Raw genomic sequence first — 23,911 nt, forward strand, 5'->3', positions numbered from 1 at the left:
TTTCCTGTCGGTTTCTCTTCTCTGACAGAATCTCTTATTTCCTCTCTTCTCTCTTGCTCTTTTTTGTTAACATCTTCCTTTCTCCTCTCTCTCTTCCCTCTGTACCCGCATCTTTCCTTCTCTTTGTCTCTTTGTCAGCATCTCTTCCCTCTCTTTCTCTTCCCCCTCGCTCCCTCTATGTTTTCTTTCTCCCTTTGCTCTCTACTTTCTCCCCTCGCTCCTTCTCTTCTTTGGTCACATCTCCCTCTCCTCTGCTTAAACCCCCAGCTGTGAAGGCTCTGGAGCAGTAACAGTTGTCATGGAAACGTCCTCTTAACTCATTACCATGCGGCAGTTTTTGTTTTATTGTTTTTACTTCCTGCATTTTAAGTGTTCTGGAACTATCCTCAGTGTTCCACTGCCAGGAACACATTAGGTATATACTTTTCTTGTTTGCTAATGCATGATTGGAAAGCATTGAAATCATTTCAGAACGTTCTGAATGGTTTCTGAATAATTTCAAAGATAAATTACATTTCAGAACTTTCAGAATAATTTCGGAATAATTTCAAGGATACATTTGCATTTATATTTTAGTCATTAAGCAGATGCTCTTATCCGGAGTGACTTAGTTAGTGAATTCATCTTAAAGGGCAATTCCGCCACTTTTCAGCATCGTATTCAGTATATCCAGCACCATACCAGTGTCTACATGTGTGAAAATGGCCCGTTTCCATGATCTGTGGTTAAAAAGATAAGAAGAAAGGTCCTAAAAAAGGCTTCTGTGACATCACAGGGTAGGATTAAAAGTAAGAAAAACTGTGATTTTCAAAGTTGATGTCATCGGGCAGAATTCTTACGTAGGAATGTGCCGTTGTCACATATGTATAAACTGGTATTGTGCTGGAGATCATGAACATGAGGTTGACAATTAGTGGAATTGTCCTTTAAGGTAGCTAGGCAAGGCAACCACATATCACATCATATATATCAGTAAGATCTTTCAGATACAAAGGCCCAACTGACTGCAATCATTTACCTATAGAAATCAGGGCATTCAAATCACACAATGAATTTAAGAAAGCCCTTTTCAAATGTTAAGAACAAACTGTGTTTTGAACTAATAGAAACATCACAATGTGAAGATATTTGTAAATATGTAGTTACAGTGCCTTCAGAAAGTATTCATACCCCTTGACTTATTCCACATTTTGTTGTGTTACAGGTTTGCACATCTGAATTTGGGGATTTTCTCCCATTCTTCCTTTGAGATTTTCTCGCTCTGTTAAGTTAGATGGGGAGCGGCAGTAAACAGCAATCTTCAAGTCTTTACACAGATTTTCAATGGAATTCAAGTCTGGGCTTTGGCTGGGCCCTGACCAAGGTCCTTCTTGCCCGGTTGCTCAGTTTGGTCGGACGACCAGCTCTAGGCAGTCTGGGTAGTTCCATATTCTTCCACTTCCCAATGATGGAGACCACTGTGCTTGCAAAACTCTAGAAATGGTTTTATACCCTGCACTACTCTGACTCTAGCCACCTCAACCTGTCTCTCTCGCACCGGACACTTCTGATCCCCACCAACATGTGCACCCCTACAGTTGACACACACAACCTTATTCACCAAAACTAGACAATCCTCTATTCCATGCCCTCCTGCACACTTTCCACATCTTGGAATCTCCCTCCTACACACTGCTGCAACATGACCATAAACGGTGCACCTGAAATACCGAAGTGGATTCGCCACAAAAGCTCTAACAGGATAAGTGATATATCCTGATATATCCTGACATGACTGTCTGGTAGAGACTCTGACTCAAAACTTAAAAGGACTGACAGTGACTCATCTATTTCACCACGCTCACCACCGGGTCTGCGTAGCACCAAACGGCAGGCATCACACCAAACGGCGGGCGTCACACCAAACGGCGGGCGTCACAAACACCAGGAATTGTCAACTTCAATTGTTCCACTTCCATACTTAATGCTACCCCAGAAATCACTCCTTTCAATGGTGCCCTGTTCCTGAGAGCAAAGCAAGAAACAGATCTTGACCCAAGTTGCGTCGCACGGAGCACCTTCTCCCTCTGATCTGAAGAAACAAACAAACATCTCAAGTCCACTTCGGGTTACCTTCACAGACTCAACAGCACCCACTATCTTTTCCACACAACCTGAAACCACCCATCAGCCAAAAGGCCTGGTTCCACCCTCTTCAAAATTCTCACTCCTATTGGGCCAAATGTATCTTTATCATAACCATGTCCATCAATGCAAGGCTCGGACTCCAAGCTCCTCACAACACCTTCTACCCCTTTTCATTTCACCTCCAGAACTCGAACTGGCGTCTGGCTCACTCTGTTTGAACTTGACACCAAGCTTCCTCGACATACCCTCTTCCTTGTTATTGCTAGCGTCAACAGATTCAAACCCATCCTCTGCCTCCCTCATTCTTTTCAACCTGCTCTCGCTTTCCCTCCAATCCTCCTCCCTTAACCAATTACCTGACTCCTTCTGAAAATATTAAACTTTTCCAAGCCGAAATCTCTTTTTAGCCTCCTCGAGAGACATGCTAAGCCATGTACTCCCTCCACTTCAAACACTCATCATTAGTTCAACACATGTTCAGTTGGATTTGTTGTTTTCTCATGCACTGTCAGCTGTGGGACCTTATATAGACAGGTGTGCTTCTTTCTAAATCATGTCCAAACAATTGAATTGGATGATCAAAGGAAATTGGATGCACCTGTGCTCAGTTTGGAGTGTCATAGCAAAGGGGTGAGAATACTTATGTGAATGAGATATTTCTGTATTTCATTTTCAATAAATTAGCTAACATTTCTAAAAACATGTTTTCACTTTGTCATTATGGGATATTGTGTGTTGATTGGTGAGTAAAAACATACAGTACCAGTCAAAAGTTTGGACACACCTACTCATTCCAGGGTTTTTCTACATTGTCTGGAAAGGAAAGATGTCTTCTCTTTATCCTAACTCATGTCACCTGGAAAGGTAACCTGCTAAATGGCTCCTCACAGTAGGACCACTCCCTCCAATTATCCCCAGTACACAGCATGTGGTGAGCAGTATGGGTCACCATGGCGTTGACGGAATCTTATATTACATACTCTTGACGACTAGTCACCAACCCTGGGCCTGAGGGGTATACTAAAAAGCAGGATCAATGAGTTAGCCAGCTAACTTGCCTAAATGTTCTAAAATATATTTTTATTTTTTTGAAAGATAAGCTTGAAATGGGCATGGTCTTATTGACTCAACAATCAAAAACACATATCTAAGTTTAGCTTTCTTAATGAACAAGAAAATCAATAGTAATTTCTGGTTGTTCATCAAAGTTAGCTGGCTAACTCATTGATTATGCTTTGTAGTATAGGGGAGAGTGGGGTAAGTTAATCAGAATTAATCAGAATTCATGTAAACATTACAGTTTTGAAAACATAGCTTGTCCAAAAAAATGTGGTAAGTTGAGCCACAGGACAGGGTAAGTTAAGCCGCCTGCACATTTCTGTACTGAATGAGATATTACCACTATCTTTTTAAAACCATCTTTATTTCTCAAACACAATTCAACACAATCACAATCGCTTTTTTGTCACTTAATCATTTTAAGCATATTTTAATACAGGCTTAACGCCTAACAAACACTTTGCACTTTTAACATAGGCCAGGCCCTGTTGTTACCTCCGATCTCAGCGATAATGCCTTGCATTACGTCTGGGAAGAAAACACTTTAATTTGCTCAATTTACCATTGGCTCAACTATTGGCTAGACTTACCCCATAGCTATTGGCTCAGCTTACCCCAAGGCAAACATTTGGACTATTTTAGCCCACACAAATACAAGGATGCACTTTCATGCTAGGTTTAGGACCTGATATTGAAGCTTATAGAGACCCAAACTGGTGTATAGAATAATCTTAAAATGATCTACTTTGGTTTAGATACAAGCTTAATGATACCTCTAACACAATACATTAATTTGACTTGGTGAAAATCTGCTTTTTGGACCTAACTTGCTTACCACTTTTTCCATGTGGTTTCTTCCTTCACAGACTCCATGAAATGACCTCTTCCTAAATATTTGGTCAAATTATACATTTTGTGTATGGTTTCCTAGAAACAAGGGTAGGTCAACTTACCTCTTTGCTCAACGTACCCCACTCTCCCATACCCCTCTGAAAAGCTACAGAGTGGGATTCAACTAACTAACCAATGGCTTGACAAGCACTTCATTTAGTGAAATCAGTTGTGTTAATGCTGTGCTAGAACAACAGCCTGCACCCCTAAAGAAGATACTGGTAATGAGGTGACGCACTGTTTGTGAAGTCACTGTTTGTGAAGCCCTATTGGTTCCCCCAGCCCCTCCAGGCAGTACTTTAGAAACTGCATGGCCTTATGTAAGACTAGAGCACCTGTTAACTGTTACATGATGATGGATGGTCTTGAATTACAGGGGCCTGCTGATGAGTAGTGTTGCCTACCAGTGTGGTCTGGAGAGCTCTCTACAGCAACAACACACACACACACACTTGTCTGGAGAGCGCTCTAGAGAAGTATACTTACCAACCAGAAATATATAGGACAAAACACACCGCAAAGACCAACGGCTAAAGGCAGAGGTTGGCCGCAATCTGTCAGCGATCACCTGCGGGGTGTCAACGCACGGTAGTGATTCAACATGTAAAATTGTTAGGAAATGAACAGAAAATGACGCCCAATGTTCTCTGGGCAAAGGTGATAAGACTGCTACCCGCTGCTTTTAACTATAGTTCTCAGTGTGTTGTGTCCTTACATGAGCCTCTATTGTACTTTAGTGTAAAGCACATGATAGTCATTTGAGTATATACAATGAGTTTACAATACATTTGACTAACTTCTAAAGAATGACTTACAGTAGCGAAAGCCTAAATATCTGTACTGGTCTCCCGGGAATTGAACCCACAACCCTGGCGTTGCAAGTGCCAGGTAATACTTTATTCGGATAGTCCATCTGTAGACAATCAGTAACATTTCAACTAACTGTACTAACCCTAGTTCTAACCCTAACCTTAACCCTAAACTTAACCCTTACCCTAGCCCTAACCATAACTCATACCCTAACCATTATTCTAAACCTAACCCTAACCGTAACCTTAGCAAGCAGTTGCTTATCAACAGATAGTTTGGTGATAGTATGACAATCTGTAGAGCATTTACAGATGGAAAATCCAGACAATCCAAATAAAGTGTGACCAAACTGGGTGTTCAGTGTCCATTTAAAGTTAAGCGAAGTACATTTAAATACAGGAATTGTATAGGGTTTTATTTTGTATCCTACTACTATAAAACATTGATTATTATGTGTAATATCCATTATATTGTAATGAACGGAGTGCACTGTCTGTGGGATTAGGGCTGGGCGGTAAACCGTAAAAAATTGGACTGGTTTGGATTTTTACTTGACCTTCTATAATGGTATTTTAATGTTTTTATTTTATTTATTTTTATTCAGTAATTCAGTAATGACTAAAACAATTATAGCAATCAATACATTTGTATTGCCAGTAAGAAGCTGCTAACAGCTAAGTACTGATTCAGCACATACATTCTCAGGACACAGACGCTGTGAGACATACAAGCTCAAACCAGTCGAATGGTGCCAGAGAGGATGGTGCGTTACTGTCACCAACAGCACTGGTGTTGAAATTACATTTAGAATTAGAAGCTAGGTACTAAGTTAGCTAGTGTGTACTACAGCTTTGCCAAAGGTGTAAAATATTGCGTTGTTTAGAAGGAGTGCAAAGGTGAATTGAGTTATTGCACATGCGCACTTCACAGAGTGGGCGTTCCCTAACGGAAATATGCAGATGCATGCTAGAACAGGCAAATAGGATCTCGCTAGAATGTGCTTGGCTCTGCCCAGCACCTTGCTTGTTCTGCCCACTATGACTAATTTGTTCCCATTGGAAATGACAGTCTGTGGTCTATCTTGGTTTAGTTATAAAAATATTTGCTAGCAAGCTGCACAAGAAACAGTGGTTAACATAACAGCCTGGACCAGAGCTAGTGTGCTGACTGGTATGTGCGTAGCACACTGATGCCCTGGAACAAAACTACTGACTCACGCGAATAGAGGCATAATAAGACAAAAGAAACGTGACTGTGTGTAAATGATAACAAATTAGTGCAGGAAATTAAGACATTTATGAAAATGCTGGAAGTGAACAAATAACTATGCAAATGTTAACCATTGGTCGAGTACCGGAGTTTGAGGCTACAAAAGAGAATTTTGATTCCTATGCAATGTTCTACAAATAGGACTAGTTCACTGTAAGTTTTGTCCTCCTATTATTTTGGGTTGAAGTTTGGTTAAACAGTATAAAGCGATCAGAATGGAGAAAGCCCACTAAAACCACTTAGAATTCATTTGTTGCCATGCACTACCAATAAAGCATATTTAGAACTTTTAGTATTCAGAAACACTAAATACTGTCGTACCTTCAAAAATGAGAAAAAAACCAGAGTATGATATTTGAGACATATTGGCCAGACCTATGTGGGATATCCTTAAGTCTGAGCTAATATTGTCTGTGAATGGTAGTCGTAATAATACAGGGTGGTGGATAGGCTGCATGGGCCTTCATGCAGATTTAATGGGCTGGTTAGGCCTTCTGTCTTTCTGCCAGTACAGAGCTGCTCTCAGGTGTTGAGCTAGCCCATGAGACGAACCTGATACATTCTACTGCACACACACACACACACACACGCTTGCATGCACACTAACACACACACACACACACATAACCGTATCTGTATGTTTATCACATAAAACACACACACACACACACACACTCGCAACAGCCGACAGACAAACACAGTGAGCAGAGTGAAACATGAAATCGCCTCACCTGAGAAAGTTGAATGAGGGAAGAGAGGAACTCAAACCCTTACCCTAACCTTAACCCTAACCCCAAAACCTAACCTTAACCCTAACACTAAAACTAACCCTAGCTCCTAACCCTAACCTAATTCTAACCTTAACCCTAAACCCCCTAGAAATAGCATTTGACTTTGTGGGGACTAACAAAATTTCCCCAGTTGGTCAAATGTTTGTTTGTTTGTTTACTATTCTTGTGGGGCCCCCACAAGTATAGTTAAACGCGCACAAACACAGACACAGACACACACACTGAGCAGAGAGAAAGATGAAACCGCCTCACCTGACAGCTGGAGGAGAGAATAGAGGAAGACTGCAGATTAAGTGTGCATGTGTGTGTTTGTGTATATGTTTGTGCGTGCGTCTGTGTGTGTTTGAGGTGTTGGCTTGTGAGTATTTAGATGTCTTTGAGGTGACCAGAGACCAGATCATTCTTGTTTGTGTGCAGACAAAGTGAGACTATTCATCCTGGTGTTCTAAGACTGTGCCAAAGGAGCAATTCACTCCCACACAATATGTCCACTTGTATTCCTTCAGTTCTCTCCTTTTCTCTTTCTCTCTAATTATCTATTGATCTCTGTATATTTTGTTTTTGTGTGCCATTGCTTTCTGTGTGTGCGCGCGCGTATGCATGTGTGTGTGTTTGCGCTTATGCGTGTGTGTGTGTATGTGCACATATTCGTGTATGTGTGGCTTTGTATACTATCTCTCTGTGTCTATGCTGGTGTAGGTTATCAGTAGTGCATCTCTGGTTTCTGTTGTCCAGGCTCAGTGCAGCGGGACTTTGACAGAACAGAGCCATCTCCCATATCATCAGCCCAGGCCCCAACCCCAGCACCGGCCCCGGGTGTGAGAAGCCTCCCCCTGGGTGAGACAGCAACAGCAGCGGGTGAGGGAGAGACAGCGGGTGAGCGGGCAGCTCTGAGGAAGACTGTATCCGTTGACGACCGTCTGATGCAGCCGGCGCCCAGAGAGCAGCAGCACAGACTCCTCAGCAGGCTGGAAAGAGGCAAGAAGAAACTCAGGAACATACATGTGAGTACAGGACTGTGCAGAAATGTCATGTAAATGTGTGGGGGGGACTAAGATTGAGTATTGACATCTTGGGACTATAAGGTTCTATCTGACATTATTGTCATAAATGAGTCAGTCACATATAATAGATTTTTTAGATGGTTCTTCATATGTCTGTGAAGTTAGATTGTAGGTAAAATAATTATCTGCATAAACCCATTTAAATTTGGCGCTATAAGGTTATATCCAGTCACAAGCCTGAGCAAATAGAGATGGACCATTCGGAACACATGTCTCTGCCATCTCCCTCTAAGTATGGTCTAGGTTAGTCTAGCCAGCAATAATGGCACGCAAGCAAAAAAAAACAACACTGTCAGAAATCTTGTTCAGTCATGACAGTAATTCATCTCTTGATCATAGTACATTTCTTAATGTATTTGATGATGTGTTCTGACTCTATTTTGGTAAAATAGTGTTATTCTATCATTTGTGTATTCAAATAGCTACAGTTTTCTTAAAAACTGAACATGTCTAATTCAGAAGTATCAGATAGAACCTTATGGCTGAACCCAGATAGATTTTTCAGAGCCATAAGGTTCTATCTGCTCTTGCACCCCACTAAAAAACGGATTTACAAATACACAGGATTTTGATACTCTGCACTTTAGGTACCTTTAAAATGAGGACCTTTATGGGTTATGAAAGGTCGCTGGTTCTAATCCCTGTGCCGACTAGGTGAAAAATCTGTCGATGTGCCCTTAAGCAAGGTACTTAACCCTAATTGCTCCTGTAAGTCGCTCTGGATCTGCATCTGCTAAATTACTCAAATGTAAATGTAATGAAAGAAGAATTCACTACAAAACAGTTCTGAGATCTGGGATGTGAAACATTTGATGCTCAATATCTCAGAACTATGCTTTGCGAAGATAGAGCCTTATAGTCCCAAGGTCACGGTATGTGCATGTTTTAGACTTTTTGTGCAGCAGGGTAAGTGTGTGTCTGCATGTAATGAGTACGTGTGTGTGTGTCTGTCAGAGAGAAAGAGAGTGTAAGGGCGGATGCGAGTCTATTGTATAATGTCTGTAGAGTTTCTCCATTCCTTTTGGCATCTGCCAATCAAACAATATGCCATGCCTCTTCTGCGTTACTTAGATACCGCTAGGGTAAGGTTCAAAGTGTTTTTATATAACACGGTGCAGAACCCTTCTCATGAAAACCTCACCTAACCCTCCTCAAATGTTAGTTATGACTGTTTCCTGAGTAGTACATTCTGTAGTCTTCCCACACTGCCATGAGTCATTCAGTTCAGTCAGTCAGTCTGGGCTTGGCACAGCACAGAGCAGAGCAGACTTGCCTCCCTAAACTTCCTCTGATGGAAGAGAGGACAACTATCTGAAAACATTTACCCAAATTAGAGTAGATGGGTTTTTATTTTCACAAATACATGTTGCACTTTGGGAGTTAGCGATGAAGAAAATGTCATGCTCACATAAGATATAAGAAAATGGACATGATTAAAAGAGAAGCACATCAATAAAAACATTCAAATTGAACTATCCCTTTTAATGTCTGTTTAAAAGCCTAACTAATAATGGAATTGGGCTCCAGTGTTACATCTGATCTCCCGTAGTTGCCTGCCCTGCCTTGTCCTTACTCCACATCGCTGATCCCTTGTAGGTGGCAGCCAGCTGGAGAATTCGCTTGAACTCTGCAGCTTGAAAGCACATTTCAGACACAGTTCCTCAGGTCCCTGCTGCAACGGTTTTATCTGTAGGGTTTGGTAGGCCACTGAGTATGTTGTGTAGTCAGAATCTAGGAGGATCTTGAGGGCACTCCTCAAAGTACATACATACGTACTTTGAGGGACATGGGGTACACAGAAGTATTGAAAATATTTTGACAAGCAATCCAGGGGGTTTCAAGGTCAGTCGGGGAACAGGGAGTCAGGTTGACGTCAGTCTCAGTCATTAATGAAGCCTATGTGCTGGTTTCCTGTGTTCTGCCTGGAGATGGATTATCAATCAATAGATTGAAAAGGATTCTTTCTCAAGTTGTCTTTCTGTTCATTGCATCTTCTTTCCTCGCTTCTCAATCATAATTTGGAGTAGAAGGTCCAAGGGCACTTCACTCAAGGGCACTTCACTCAAGGGCACTTCACTCTTTTACCTTCTTCTACAATGGGTTTGGAAAAGGAGGCGAGGAGAGTGGATGGGAGGAATCGAGTAAAGATAACTTTTGAAGGATCTATACAGAGTAATGTGTTTTGGCACATTGAAGTGTTTTTGGTTGCTGTGCAGTTGTTCTGTGGTGGGTTTTCAAACAGCTTGACCTTTATTGCAGTGAGAACAGCCTTGATTTTTTTCCTGGTTGACCACAGGACCTAAAGATGAGGGGTTAGTTGAGGTCTTCTTGAGTTGACCCCTTCTGACCCTTTGAAGATGAGGGGTTATGAGAAGGGAGCACTGGCGTAACCCTCTCCAACCAAGGTGCATGAATTGAGGAGCAAACTGAAATAGAGTGGAAATTCAGCAATTCTTGGAGGACAATGGCAGAAAAAACCCTGAAGGAGGCAAAAAGACGAAACGCGTTGGTTTGAACAATAAATACGCTTTTTTTATTCACTTCCATTGTCCTCCAAGAGTTGCTGAATCGTCTCTCCACTTCAAGATGAGGTGTTATGGAAGGGACCTCATTGCGTCCTCTCTCTTCGCTTCCTTCTCAATCATATTGGAGTAGAAGGTCCAAGGTCCCTCCACTCTGACCTTCTTCAGTTTTGAGAAGGAGGCGAGGAGAGAGGATGGGAGGAATCGAGGAAAGATTAATGGAGCAAGAGCTATACAGAGCAATGTATCGCTTTGGTACATTGAAGTGTTTTTGGTTGCCGTGAAGCAGGGTTTTGTTGGGTTTTCAAACTGCTCAACAGCTACAGTATTGACATACCACAATAATACTAGTGATGGGGTGAAAAAAATCGATGCAGTTACATATCTGGATATTATTTTTGACAATAAATACTGTATATCGTGTTGTTTTGACAATATCGCAATATTATTTTTGCGTTAGTTGGCTGTACCTGCACCAAAACTCCAACTGGTTTTCTCATGGCTCTCTCTTGTCCCTCTGCAGCAGACATATGGTGAGCAATATGTTTGGACCATGGAATCTTAATAAAATCACAGTACTGAATCGTACTGAATCGCAATACATATAGAGTCGTATGTCAGTCTGAAACGGTGTGAAGCAGTCGCTAAGCAACTATATGATAGCCAGATCTAATGTCCTCCTCTGACATTACCATGGCCGAAAGTTTTCCCTCACTGTGTGGGTGATTGGGAAAGAGGTCTAATGTGTGTGGGAGGAAAGTCCCAGCATATCTGATGTAGCATTGAAACTCTAGTTGAGAGAGAGAGAGAGAGAGAGAGAGAGAGAGAGAGAGAGAGAGAGAGAGAGAGAGAGAGAGAGAGAGAGAGAGAGAGAGAGAGAGAGAGAGAGAGAGAGAGAGAGAGAGAGAGAGAGAGAGAGAGAGAGAGAGAGAGAGAGAGAGAGAGAGAGAGAGAGAGAGAGAGAGAGAGAGAGAGAGAGAGAGAGAGAGAGAGAGAGAGAGAGAGAGAGAGAGAGAGAGAGAGAGAGAGAGAGAGAGAGAGAGAGAGAGAGAGAGAGAGAGAGAGAGAGAGAGAGAGAGAGAGAGAGAGAGAGAGCGTTTAAGAGGGATTTTTTAGGTTTCAGTCATGTCAGCTGGATATTATCTACCATATTTACTGGCTGATAAACCCCTCTGTTTCTGGACTATCTTCCAGTAAGTCAGCCATGGTTACCTCTAACTGTCAATATCAGGTCCAAATCTCCCTATGAATCCTGGGTAGAGCTATGGGACTGCTGACTCACAGAGGATGTCATAAAAACACATTTCCACAAATCTACTTCCTTTTTGGGCCTTTTCTCGTTCTCCTTACTCATTCCTAGAATAAGGACATCTAGTTATTACCTATGTCATGCACTACTTTTAGCCAGAGCCAGATACAAAGCAATAAAGGCTCTAGCCCAAACTAATGCACTATTTGGGCAAATAGAGTGTTATTTGAGGTACAGCCAATGTCTTTTACCTCTAGCCATAGCAGAAATGTAATTCTGGATGAGTTAGTCAGGTAAAAATGTAACTAATGTCTCTAAAGTAGTAGAGAGAGACGGAGAGAGACAGACAGCTTAGTGACACAACTATTCCAGTGTGTTTCTCCCAGGCCCGTCACTTAGGCTCCCGATGGAAAATCCACAGCTCTATTTGCCTTTGGTGTCATAAAAGACGAGCGGGAGCGGCCTTTTGTTTTCGTGGAAAGTTTGGCTCGGTTCTGAGAGGGGAGCGCAGTGCAGCACAGCATGACAGGTGGCAGGGGGGCTACTGAAATGACCTTGATGCTGTCTGACTGAAGCCTGTTGTGAGGAGGAAATTATCGCTCTTTCTACTTTGAGCGTGGAGCTGCAGGGGTAGTTTCTTGTGTAACACTGTTGTTCTGTAATGTTATTAACAGCACATGCTGCATAATGCCCCCCCACCCTTTTTGTTTTTTTTTACCTTTATTTTGACAGGGAGTCAATGCTGAGACCAAGTTCTCTTTTCCAGATGATCCCTGTATAGCACAACAATACACATCAAACGTTTCTGTCGGTCTCTGTCAGTGTCACTTTGACTGACTGCCATTGGATTCCTATATAACAGAGTACATTTCCAGACTCTCAGTGCCTCTCTCTGCTTTTATCCAGGAGCATCCCAAGATGTAACTGATTGAACAAATTGCTTGTTTGTTTGGGGCTTTTCGATGAGCTGTACATTCCATGTATTATTAGAATCCAGTTATTAGTATTCCTGTTTACTGCAGGCAAGCCTGATAGATCATGTGATAGACAAATGTTACAGTAGGTAGTTGTAAACACTATCAGGTACAGATACCGGTGCATACAGTGGGGAAAAAAAGTATTTAGTCAGCCACCAATTGTGCAAGTTCTCCCACTTAAAAAGATGAGAGAGGCCTTTAATTTTCATCATAGGTACACGTCAACTATGACAGACAAAATAAGAAAAAAAAATCCAGAAAATCACATTGTAGGATTTTTAATGAATTTATTTGCAAATTATGGTGGAAAATAAGTATTTGGTCAATAACAAAAGTTTCTCAATACTTTGTTATATACCCTTTGTTGGCAATGACACAGGTCAAACGTTTTCTGTAAGTCTTCACAAGGTTTTCACACACTATTTTGGCCCATTCCTCCATGCAGATCTCCTCTAGAGCAGTGATGTTTTGGGGCTGTCGCTGGGCAATACGGACTTTCAACTCCCTCAAAGATTTTCTATGGGGTTGAGATCTGGAGACTGGCTAGGCCACTCCAGGACCTTGAAATGCTTCTTACGAAGCCACTCCTTCGTTGCCCGGGCAGTGTGTTTGGGATCATTGTCATGCTGAAAGACCCAGCCACGTTTCATCTTCAATGCCCTTGCTGATGGAAGGAGGTTTTCACTCAAAATCTCACGATACATGGCCCCATTCATTCTTTCCTTTACACGGATCAGTCGTCCTGGTCCCTTTGCAGAAAAACAGCCCCAAAGCATGATGTTTACACCCCCATGCTTCACAGTAGGTATGGTGTTCTTTGGATGCAACTCAGCATTCTTTGTCCTCCAAACACGATGAGTTGAGTTTTTACCAAAAAGTTCTATTTTGGTTTCATCTGACCATATGACATTCTCCCAATCCTCTTCTGGATCATCCAAATGCACTCTAGCAAACTTCAGACGGGCCTGGACATGTACTGGCTTAAGCAGGGGGACACGTCTGGAACTGCAGGATTTGAGTCCCTGGCGGCGTAGTGTGTTACTGATGGTAGGCTTTGTTACTTTGGTCCCAGCTCTCTGCAGGTCATTCACTAGGTCCCCCTGTGTGGTTCTGGGATTTTTGCTCACCGTTCTTGTGATAATTTTGACCCCACGGGGTGAGATCTTGCGTGGAGCCCCAGATCGAGGGAGATTATCAGTGGTCTTGTATGTCTTCCATTTCCTAATAATTGCTCCCACAGTTGATTTCTTCAAACCAAGCTGCTCACCTATTGCAGATTCAGTCTTCCCAGCCTGGTGCAGGTCTACAATTTTGTTTCTGGTGTCCTTTGACAGCTCTTTGGTCTTGGCCATAGTGGAGTTTGGAGTGTGACTGTTTGAGGTTGTGGACAGGTGTCTTTTATACTGATAACAAGTTCAAACAGGTGCTATTAATACAGGTAACGAGTGGAGGACAGAGGAGCCTCTTAAAGAAGAAGTTACAGGTCTGTGAGAGCCAGAAATCTTGCTTGTTTGTAGGTGACCAAATACTTATTTTCCACCATCATTTGCAAATAAATTCATTAAAAATCCTACAGTGTGATTTTCTGGATTTTTTTTTCTTAATTTGTCTGTCATAGTTGACGTGTACCTATGATGAAAATTACAGGCCTCTCTCATCTTTTTAAGTGGGAGAACTTGCACAATTGGTGGCTGACTAAATACTTTTTTTCCCCACTGTATGTCTGTAACTACATCATCTTGTGTGGGTTTGTTTGTGTGCTGATGAGAACTAATTTCCGGAGGTCAAGAGGGAGTTGTAGAGTGCTGATGTTGTTGCGTTCGACACCAGTTGTCCTGTTGATATAACAGCAGGTGTACTTACAGGATAATTGCAGGAACACTACACACACATACACACACACACACACACACAAGCGCGCATGTACACATACACACTATTGGTATAATGAGTTAAGCCTACAATAATCCGCAAACACATGTCTCTCCTGTGTCTCCTGGCCAACTGCTTACAGCTGTAATCCTCACCTGTTAATTATGCTACTGTATGAACTATATACTGTATACAATAGCTTACTGGTGCAGGACTTACATTGTGCGTGGCCGTTGGATAGGGACAGGAGTTTTACCCAGCCAGGATTAACTTGGGGTCCTAGCTACAGTCTGCTCACTTGGTCAGGAAAACTCAGGGTCCTACTCATGATATGAAAACAGATGGTCACTTGCAGGTTTATGTCAAAAACCCTGGTGCCCAATTTACTGTATAGCAGTGGTATAAAGTACTTAAGTACAATTACTTTAAAGTACTACTTAAGTAGTTTTTTGGGGTATCTGTACTTTACTTTACTATTTATATTTTTGACAACTTTTACTTTTACTCCACTACATTCCTAAAGAAAATAATGTACTTTTTACTCCATACATTTTCCCTGACACCCAAAAGTACTTGTTACATTTTTAATGCTTATCTAGAGAACATTCCTGGTCATCCCTACTGCCTCTGATCTGGCGGACTCACTAAACACAAATGCTTTGTTTGTAAATTATGTCTAAGTGTTGAAGTGTGCCCTGGCTATCCGTACATTAAAAAAACAAGAAAATGGTGCCATCTGGTTTGCTTCATATAAGGAAATTTAAATGATTTATTTACTTTTACTTTTGATACTTAAGTATATTTAAAATCAAATACTTTTAGACTCAAGTAGTATTTTACTGGGTGACTTTCACTTTTACTTGAGTCATGCACACATGCACACACACACACACACTCACACACACACACACACACACACACACACACACACACACACACACACACACACACACACACACACACACACACACACACACACACACAGAGAGAGTGAGAGACCCATGCAGGACAGTACAGAGGGTTTAATAACCAACCTAATCCCAATGGACTAATCATATCACGGCACAAGTCAAGCAGGCTGTTCTGAACACCATTTAAAGTGTTGTTCTGCTCCATGCATTACCCCCAGCATTCAAACTGCCATCTTATTAAGACTAATCCCTTAAAACAAAACCGCTCAGAAAGGAGGATGGCTGTTCTGCCCTCATACACACACCTCCTCCCCGCGCAGTGTGTGTGAATAAGATATGAGTTCACACACACACACCGACTGACACACATAAAAATGCATACATAACATACAATATATTGCGTACACTCACCACACACTTCCATACCTTGTGTATAGTTGCTTACCTCTCACCCCCCCCGTTCTCCCCAGCACACACACACCGTAGCCCAACACAGCGCAGGCAGACAGGGCCATGAATTTCAGCAGTCACTTAATATGGCGGCCGCAGGGCCTTGGAGGTGCCAGGAGCTGGCTGCCAGGAGGGCCAGCGCGGCCGCGGCCTCCCCCAGAACGGGGCTCCGCGCTGGGCCATGAATGCTAGCATTGGTCCCCTAATTAGCCCTGGGAGAGGCCTAACAACCCCGCTACAGTTCAGCTGCTGACAAACAGCAAAATAAAGCCTTGTTCAAATTAGCAAGGTGAAGTGAGAAGGAGGGAGGGCTGGACTGTCTGGGGCAGAGAGAGAGAGTGGCTGGGCCTGTGAGTGTGAGTGAGTGAGTGAGAGGGGCTATTTTAGTTCAGATACGCTGAGCGTTGGTTTGCGGCCACTCCTTTCTCCTCCCGTGAGAAACGTGGTGCGTTAAGAGTCTGTGTGTGTGTGTGTGTGTGGGTGTGTGTGATGATGATTTACTCCACATTAAGATACTACTGTATGAACAGGGTCATGCTTGTTTGGGATGTTATGGTGCTAAAGAAAGACATCATTCAGTTATCAGTCTATGTCCACAGAGAGGCATTTAGCAGTAAGCTGGAAGAATCTAGTTTTTACTGTACATATCATCATCATCAGCTACGCTGAGCTCCTGCCCAAGTCAAGTACTGGCAGTACGCTATGATAAACTGCATCTTCAATTAAGTGGCATCTGAGTTCATAAACAGTAGATGATGTCGCCATAGTCTATGACTGGTAGCAACGTCGACAGAATAATCTGCTTTCTACTATTAAGAGAGAGGCATGACCTATTTCTATAGAAGAAGCCCATTTTTATTGTCAGCTTCTTAACTCATTCATCAATATGCTTTTTAAAAGACAGCTTTTCGTTTGTCTAGATGCCCAGATATTTGTAAGCAGGAACACGATCAAAGTATATATGTTTAAATCTTCAGTTATTTTTATTACATTTTAGTCATTTAGCAGACACTCTTATCCAGAGCAACTTACAGTTAGTGAGTGCATACATTTTTTCATACTGGCCCCCCGTGGGAATCGAACCCACAACCCTGGCGTAGCAAGCGCCATGCTCTACCAACTGAGCTACACGGGGCCCCATATGCGCTCTAGAGAAGAACATATACTTAACATGACTTGCATTCAATACTACACTGAGCAAAAATATAAACGCAACATGTAAAGTGTTGGTCCCATGTTTCATGAGCTGAAATAAAAGATCCCAGACATTTTCCATACGCACAGAAAGCTTATTTCTCTAAAATTTTGTGCACAAATTTGTTTACATCCCTGTTAGTGAGCATTTCTCCTTTGCCAAGATAATCCATCCACCTGACAGGTGTGGCATATCAAGAAGCTGATTAACCAGCATGATCATTACACAGGTGTACCTTGTGCCGGGGACAATAAAAGGCCACTTTAAAATGTGCAGTTTTTTCACACAACACAATTGTCGCAAGGAGGACCTGAGCCCTAGGACCATGCCTCAGGACTACCTGGCCTGATGACTCCTTGCTGTCCCCAGTCCACCTGGTCATGCTGCTGCTCCAGTATCAACTCTTCTGCATGCTGCTATGGAACCCTGACCTGTTCACCGGACGTGCTACCTTGTCCCAGACCTGCTGTTTTCAATTCTCTCTCTCTACCGTACCTGCTATTTCAACCTCTAAATGCCCAGCTATGAAAAGCCAAGTGACATTTACTCCTGATGTACTGACCTGTTGCAACCTCTACAACCACTGTGATTATTATTTGACCCTGCTGGTCATCTATGAAGGTTTGAACATATTGGAGAAAAATCTGGCCTTAATGGCCATGTACTGTTATAATCTCCACCCGGCACAGCCAGAAGGGGACTGGCCACCCCTCAGAGCCTGGTTCCTCTCTAGGTTTCTTCCTAGGTTTCTGCCTTTCTAGGGAGTTTTTCCTAGCCACCGTGCTTCTACATCTACATTGCTTGCTGTTTGGGGTTTTAGGCTGGATTTCTGTATAGCACTTTGTGACATCTGGGCTTTATAAATACATTTGATTGATTGATCTGTACACAATTCCTGGAAGCTGAAAATGTCCCAGTTCTTCCACTGCCTGCATACTCACCAGACATGTCACCCATTGAGCATATTTGGGATGCTCTGGATCGACGTGTACGACAGCGTGTTCCAGTTCACCCCAATATCCAGCAACTTCGAACAGCCAATTAAGAGGAGTGGGACAACATTCCACAGGCTACAATCAACAGCCTGATCAACTCTATTTGAAGGAGATGTGTCTCGCTGCATGAGGCAAATAGTGGTCACACCAGATACTCAGTGGTTTTATAATCCACATCCCTACTTTTCTTTTATGTATCTGTGACCAACAGATGCATATCTGTATTCCCAGTCATGTGAAATCCATAGATTCGTGCCTAATGCATTTATTTAAATTGACTGGTTTCCTTATGTGAACTGGAACTCAGTAAAATCTTTGAAATTGTTGCATGTTGCATTTATATTTTTGTTCAGTATAATTCTATAATAGAATACGTATTGTGCCATTATTTTATATTATATCACATTGTACATACCTACAGTTTGTACACTTTAGTTTAGTAGTATTAATACTTGTCTTTACAACAGCATGAGACCTCTAACGTACAGTATGTTGAAACAGTCAGCTCACCAACCCATCAGCTCAGTAGGGAGAGACAGGCTTGACAGCCGGCTTGATGAGAAGCAGTAGCCTGTCTAGATGTAGTTGTACAGGGCCGTAGCGTACATTACTGTATGAGAGAGTTCCCAGGGGATGGCCAAGGGCCCTTAGGTAGTGTTCTTACCCTACAGAGAGACCACTGTTAGGATGAACACACACACACACACACACACAGCATATGTTTTAATATCCTTGTGGGGACCTAAAATTGATTTCCATTCAATATAATTTTTTCCCCAGCCACTGACCTTAACCACTAACCCTATTTCTAACCCTAACCCTAAACCTAACCCCTAAGCTTAAAATAGCCTTTGTCCTCATTGGGACGTGGAAAATGCCTACACGAGGGAAAATGTTCCTTGTTTTACTATCACATTTGCCCACTGACAAAGAAATTATCAGTCTATCATTTTAATGGTAGGTTTATTTGAACAGTGAGAGACAGAATAACAACAAAAAAATCTAGAAAAACGCATGTCAAAAATGTTATAAATTGATTTGCATTTTAATGAGGGAAATAAGTATTTGACCCCTCTGCAAAACATGACTTAGTACTTGGTGGCAAAACCCTTGTTGGCAATCACAGAGTTCAGACATTTCTTGTAGTTGGCCACCAGGTTTGCACACATCTCAGGAGGGATTTTGTCCCACTCCTCTTTGCAGATCTTCTCCAAGTCATTAAGGTTTCGAGGCTGACGTTTGGCAACTCGAACCTTCAGCTCCCTCCACCTCTCTCTCTCTCTCTCCCACCTCTCTCCCACCTCTCTCTCTCTCTCTCTCTCTCTCTCCCACCTCTCTCTCCCAACTCTCTCTCTCACCTCTCTCTCTCTTTTCTCCCCCTCCAGTAAAGGTCATGGTTCTATCTCTGTCCTCAGTAATTACAGAGCTGTAGGAGGTGAACCTGAAACAGTCCATTCCATTGCTATCTGTTGCCTCACACGCACACACGAACGCGCGCACATACACACACACTCACAGTGACTGAATTAGCAGACGGAGGGATCCTCAGACATTAAAGAGACAGGACAGCAGTACAGAGCAGCCTAGAGAGAGAATGACATTCACCAAATATCAACACGCTAGTCAACGGTCTGTTCCAAATGGCACCCTATATGGGTGATTCTACAGAAGTGGTGTAAATTGCAGTCCCACCTCAAAAAAACTATTTTAAAAAACAGTTAAGTCTCCAAATTTAGACATTTATTTTCAATCCAAGGCAATAACAAACATATTGTTCAATTAATATAGTACAAAGTCATTGTTTATACACATTTCTATTGAGAGGTGTCCCAAACACTGACTCCTAAACGTAAAGCAATTAATGATTTAACACAATTATTTCAGTAGAACATCTTTATTATTGAACAACAGCTCGGCGTTCAACACCATAGTGCCGACAAAGCTCATCACTAAGCTAAGGACCCTGGGACTAAACACCTCCCTCTGCAACTGGATCCTGGACTTCCTGATTGGCTGCCCCCAGGTGGTAAGGGTAGGCAACAACACATCTGCCAAGCTGATCCTCAACACTGGGGCCCCTCAGGGGTGCGTGCTCTCTCCCACTCTCTCTCTCTCTCTCTCTCTCTCTCTCTCCCACCCGCTCTCTCTCTCTCCCACCTCTCTCTCTTTCTCTCTCTCTCTCTCTCTCTCTCTCTCTCTCTCTTTCTCTCCCACCTCTCTCTCTCTCTCTCTCCCACCTCTCTCTCGCTCTCTCTCACACCTCTCTCTCCCACCTCTCTCTCGCTCTCTCTCCCACCTCTCTCTCTCTCTCTCTCTCTCTCTCTCTCTCTCTCTCTCTCTCTCTCTCTCCACCTCTCTCTCTCTCACCTCTCTCTCTCTTTTCTCCCCCTCCAGTAAAGGTCATGGTTCTATCTCTGTCCTCAGTAATTACAGAGCTGTAGGAGGTGAACCTGAAACAGTCCATTCCATTGCTATCTGTTGCCTCACACGCACACACGAACGCGTGCACATACACACACACACACACTCACAGTGACTGAATTAGCAAACTGAGGGATCCTCAGACATTAAAGAGACAGGACAGCAGTACAGAGCAGCCTAGAGAGAGAATGACATTCACCAAATATCAACACGCTAGTCAACGGTCTGTTCCAAATGGCACCCTATATGGGTGATTCTACAGAAGTGGTGTAAATTGCAGTCCCACCTCAAAAAACTATTTTAAAAAACAGTTCAGTCTCCAAATTTAGGACATTTATTTTCAATCCAAGGCAATAACAAACATATTGTTCAATTAATATAGTACAAAGTCATTGTTTATACACATTTCTATTGAGAGGTGTCCCAAACACTGACTCCTAAACGTAAAGCAATTAATTATTTAACACAATTATTTCAGTAGAACATCTTGAGTTGTTCTATTATTACATTGAAAGATACTGATCAAATTTTTTTTTTTTTAATCTTTAAAAAATGCTGTCCCACCTTTTGATGTCACTATTGAAACACAAACATTAAAAGACTGTAGAATGAATGTGCCTTAAACCACACCCCTACAAATATCAGCAGGTGATGGGATTTGTAAGAAGTGTCACTACCGAACATCTAAAATGTCAAGAAATGTGTAAAGTACGGTTTTGGGACTAAAATATATGTTTGCTGGGATGTACATGTGTGCAAATGACATAGGCGGCCATATGTTAGCTATGGGGATTCGTTAAAGTCCAAAATAAGTCAACATTTTCCAAATCGAAACCATCAAAACCGAAACATTTGAAAGCATAGAGATACAGTTGAAGTCAGAAGTTTACATACACCTTAGCCAAATACATTTAAACTCAGTTTTTCACCATTCCTGACATTTAATCCTAGTAAAGATTCCCTGTTTTAGGTCAGTTAGGAACACCACTTTATTTTAAGAATGTGAAATGTCAGAATAATAGTAGAGAGAATTATTTATTTAAGCTTTTATTTCTTTCATCACATTCCCAGTGGATCAGAAGTTTACATACACTCAATTAGTATTTGGTAGCATTGTTTAACTTGGGTCAAACGTTTCGGGTAGCCTTCCACAAGCTTTCCACAATAAATTGGGTGAATTTTGGCCCATTACACCTGACAGAGCTGGTGTAACTGAGTCAGGTTTGTAGGCCTCCTTGCTCGAACATGCCTTTTCAGTTCTGCCCACACATTTTCTATAGGATTGAGGTCAGGGCTTTGTGATGGCCACTCCAATACCTTGACTTTGTTGTCCTTAAGCCATTTTGCCACAACTTTGGAAGTATGCTTGGGGTCATTGCCAATTTGGAAGACCCATTTGCGACCAAGCTTTAACTTCCATGAATGATGTCTTGAGATGTTGCTTCAATATATCACATAATTTTCCTTCCTCATGATGCCATCTATTTTGTGAAGTGCACCAGGCCCTCCTGCAGCAAAGCACCCCCACAGCAAGATGCTGCCACTCCCGTGCTTCACGGTTGGGATGGTGTTCTTCGGCTTGCAAGCGTTCCCCTTTTTCCTTCAAATATAACGATGGTCATTTCTCAAAACATTTCTCAAAAAAGTACAATATTTTTACCCATATGCAGTTGCAAAGCGTAGTCTGGCTTTTTTATGGCGGTTTTGGAGCAGTGGCTTCTTCCTTGCTGAGCGGCCTTTCAGGTTATGTCGATATAGGACTCGTTTTACTGTGGATATAGATACTTTTGTACCTGATTCCTCCAGCATCTTCACAAGGTTCTTTGCTGTTGTTTTGGGATTGATTTGCACTTTTCGCACCAAAGTACGTTCATCTCTAGGAGACAGAACGCGTCTCCTTCCTGAGCGGTATGACGGCTGCGTGGTCCCATGGTGTTTATACTTGCGTACTATTGTTTGTACAGATGAACGTGGTACCTTCAGGCGTTTGGAAATTGCTCCCAAGGATTAACCATACATGTGGAGGTCTACAATTTCTTTTCAGAGGTCTTGGCTGATTTCTTTTGATTTTCCCATGATGTCAAGCAAAGAGACATTGAGTTTGAAGGTAGGCCTTGAAATACATCCACAGGTATACCTCCAATTGACTCAAATTATGTCAATTAGCCTATCAGAAGCTTCTAAAGCCATAACATAATTTTCTGGAATTTTCCAAGCTGTTTAAAGGCACAGTCAACTTCAAACTTCTGACCCACTGGAATTGTGATACAGTGAATTATAAGTGAAATAATCTGCCTGTAAACAATTGTTGGAACAATGACTTGTTTCATGCGCAAAGTAGATGTCCTAACCAACTTGCCAAAACTATAGTTCGTTAACAAGAAATTTGTGGAGTGGTTGAAAAACCAGTTTTAATGACTCCAACCTAAGTGTATGTAAGCTTCCTACTTCAACTGTATATAGAGGTCTCATCTTTGTATCTGTGCCATGATGTTGTCAGTGACAGCACGGGCAGCGCCATTGAGGCTATCTCCATTTTAAAATGACATGCGCCATGCTCTACCAACTGGTCTACAGAGGACCACCATGTGGGTAGTGGACAAGTGCACACTTCAGGAAAAAGTGTAGAGCAGGGATGGGCAACTTTGATGGTGGTGGGGGCCAACATTTTATTTGTCACATGCCCTTAACCAACAACGCAGTTCAATAAATATTTACTAAATGAACTAAAGTGAAAAATAAAATACAATAAAAAGTAACACTAACACAATAGAATAACAATAACGAGACTATATACGGGGGGTACCGGTACCGAGTCAATGTGCGGGGGTACAGGTTAGTCGAGGTAATTTGTACACGTAGGTAGGGGTAAAGTGACTATGCATAGATAATAAACAGTGAGTAGCAGGGTAAAAGGGGGCGGGGTCAATGTAAATAGTCCGGGTAGCCATTTGATTAATTGTTCAGCAGTCTTATGGTTTGGGGGTAAAGCTGTTAAGGAGCCTTTTGGACCTAGACTTAGCGATCCGGTACGGCTTGCCGTGTGGTAGCAGAGAGAACAGTCTATGACTTGGGTGACTGGAGTCTTTGACAATATTTTTGGCCTTCCTCTGACACCGCCTAGTATATAGGTCCTGGATGGCAGGAAGCTTGGCCGTACGCACTACCCTGTACTGGGCCGTACGCACTACCCTCTGTAGTGCCTTACAGTCAGATGCCGAGCAGTTGCCATACCAGGCGGTGATGCAACCGTCAGGATGCTCTCGATAGTGCAGTTGTAGAATTTTTGAGGATCTGGGGACCCATGC

The 23,911-nt window shown here is 42.3% G+C and overlaps 1 protein-coding gene across 1 annotated transcript in view; it reads left to right on the forward strand.

The window, feature by feature from the left end:
- LOC121568182 overlaps positions 1–23,911 on the forward strand; it is a 108,013-nt gene that overhangs the window by 17,517 nt on the left and 66,585 nt on the right. Inside the window, exon 3 of the mRNA XM_041878773.1 lies at positions 7,683–7,951. Coding sequence (XP_041734707.1) covers positions 7,683–7,951 — 269 coding nt within the window. The remainder of the gene's footprint in view (positions 1–7,682; positions 7,952–23,911) is intronic.

The sequence above is a fragment of the Coregonus clupeaformis genome, chromosome 1 (genome assembly GCF_020615455.1).
Source record: "Coregonus clupeaformis isolate EN_2021a chromosome 1, ASM2061545v1, whole genome shotgun sequence".
NCBI lineage: Eukaryota > Metazoa > Chordata > Actinopteri > Salmoniformes > Salmonidae > Coregonus > Coregonus clupeaformis.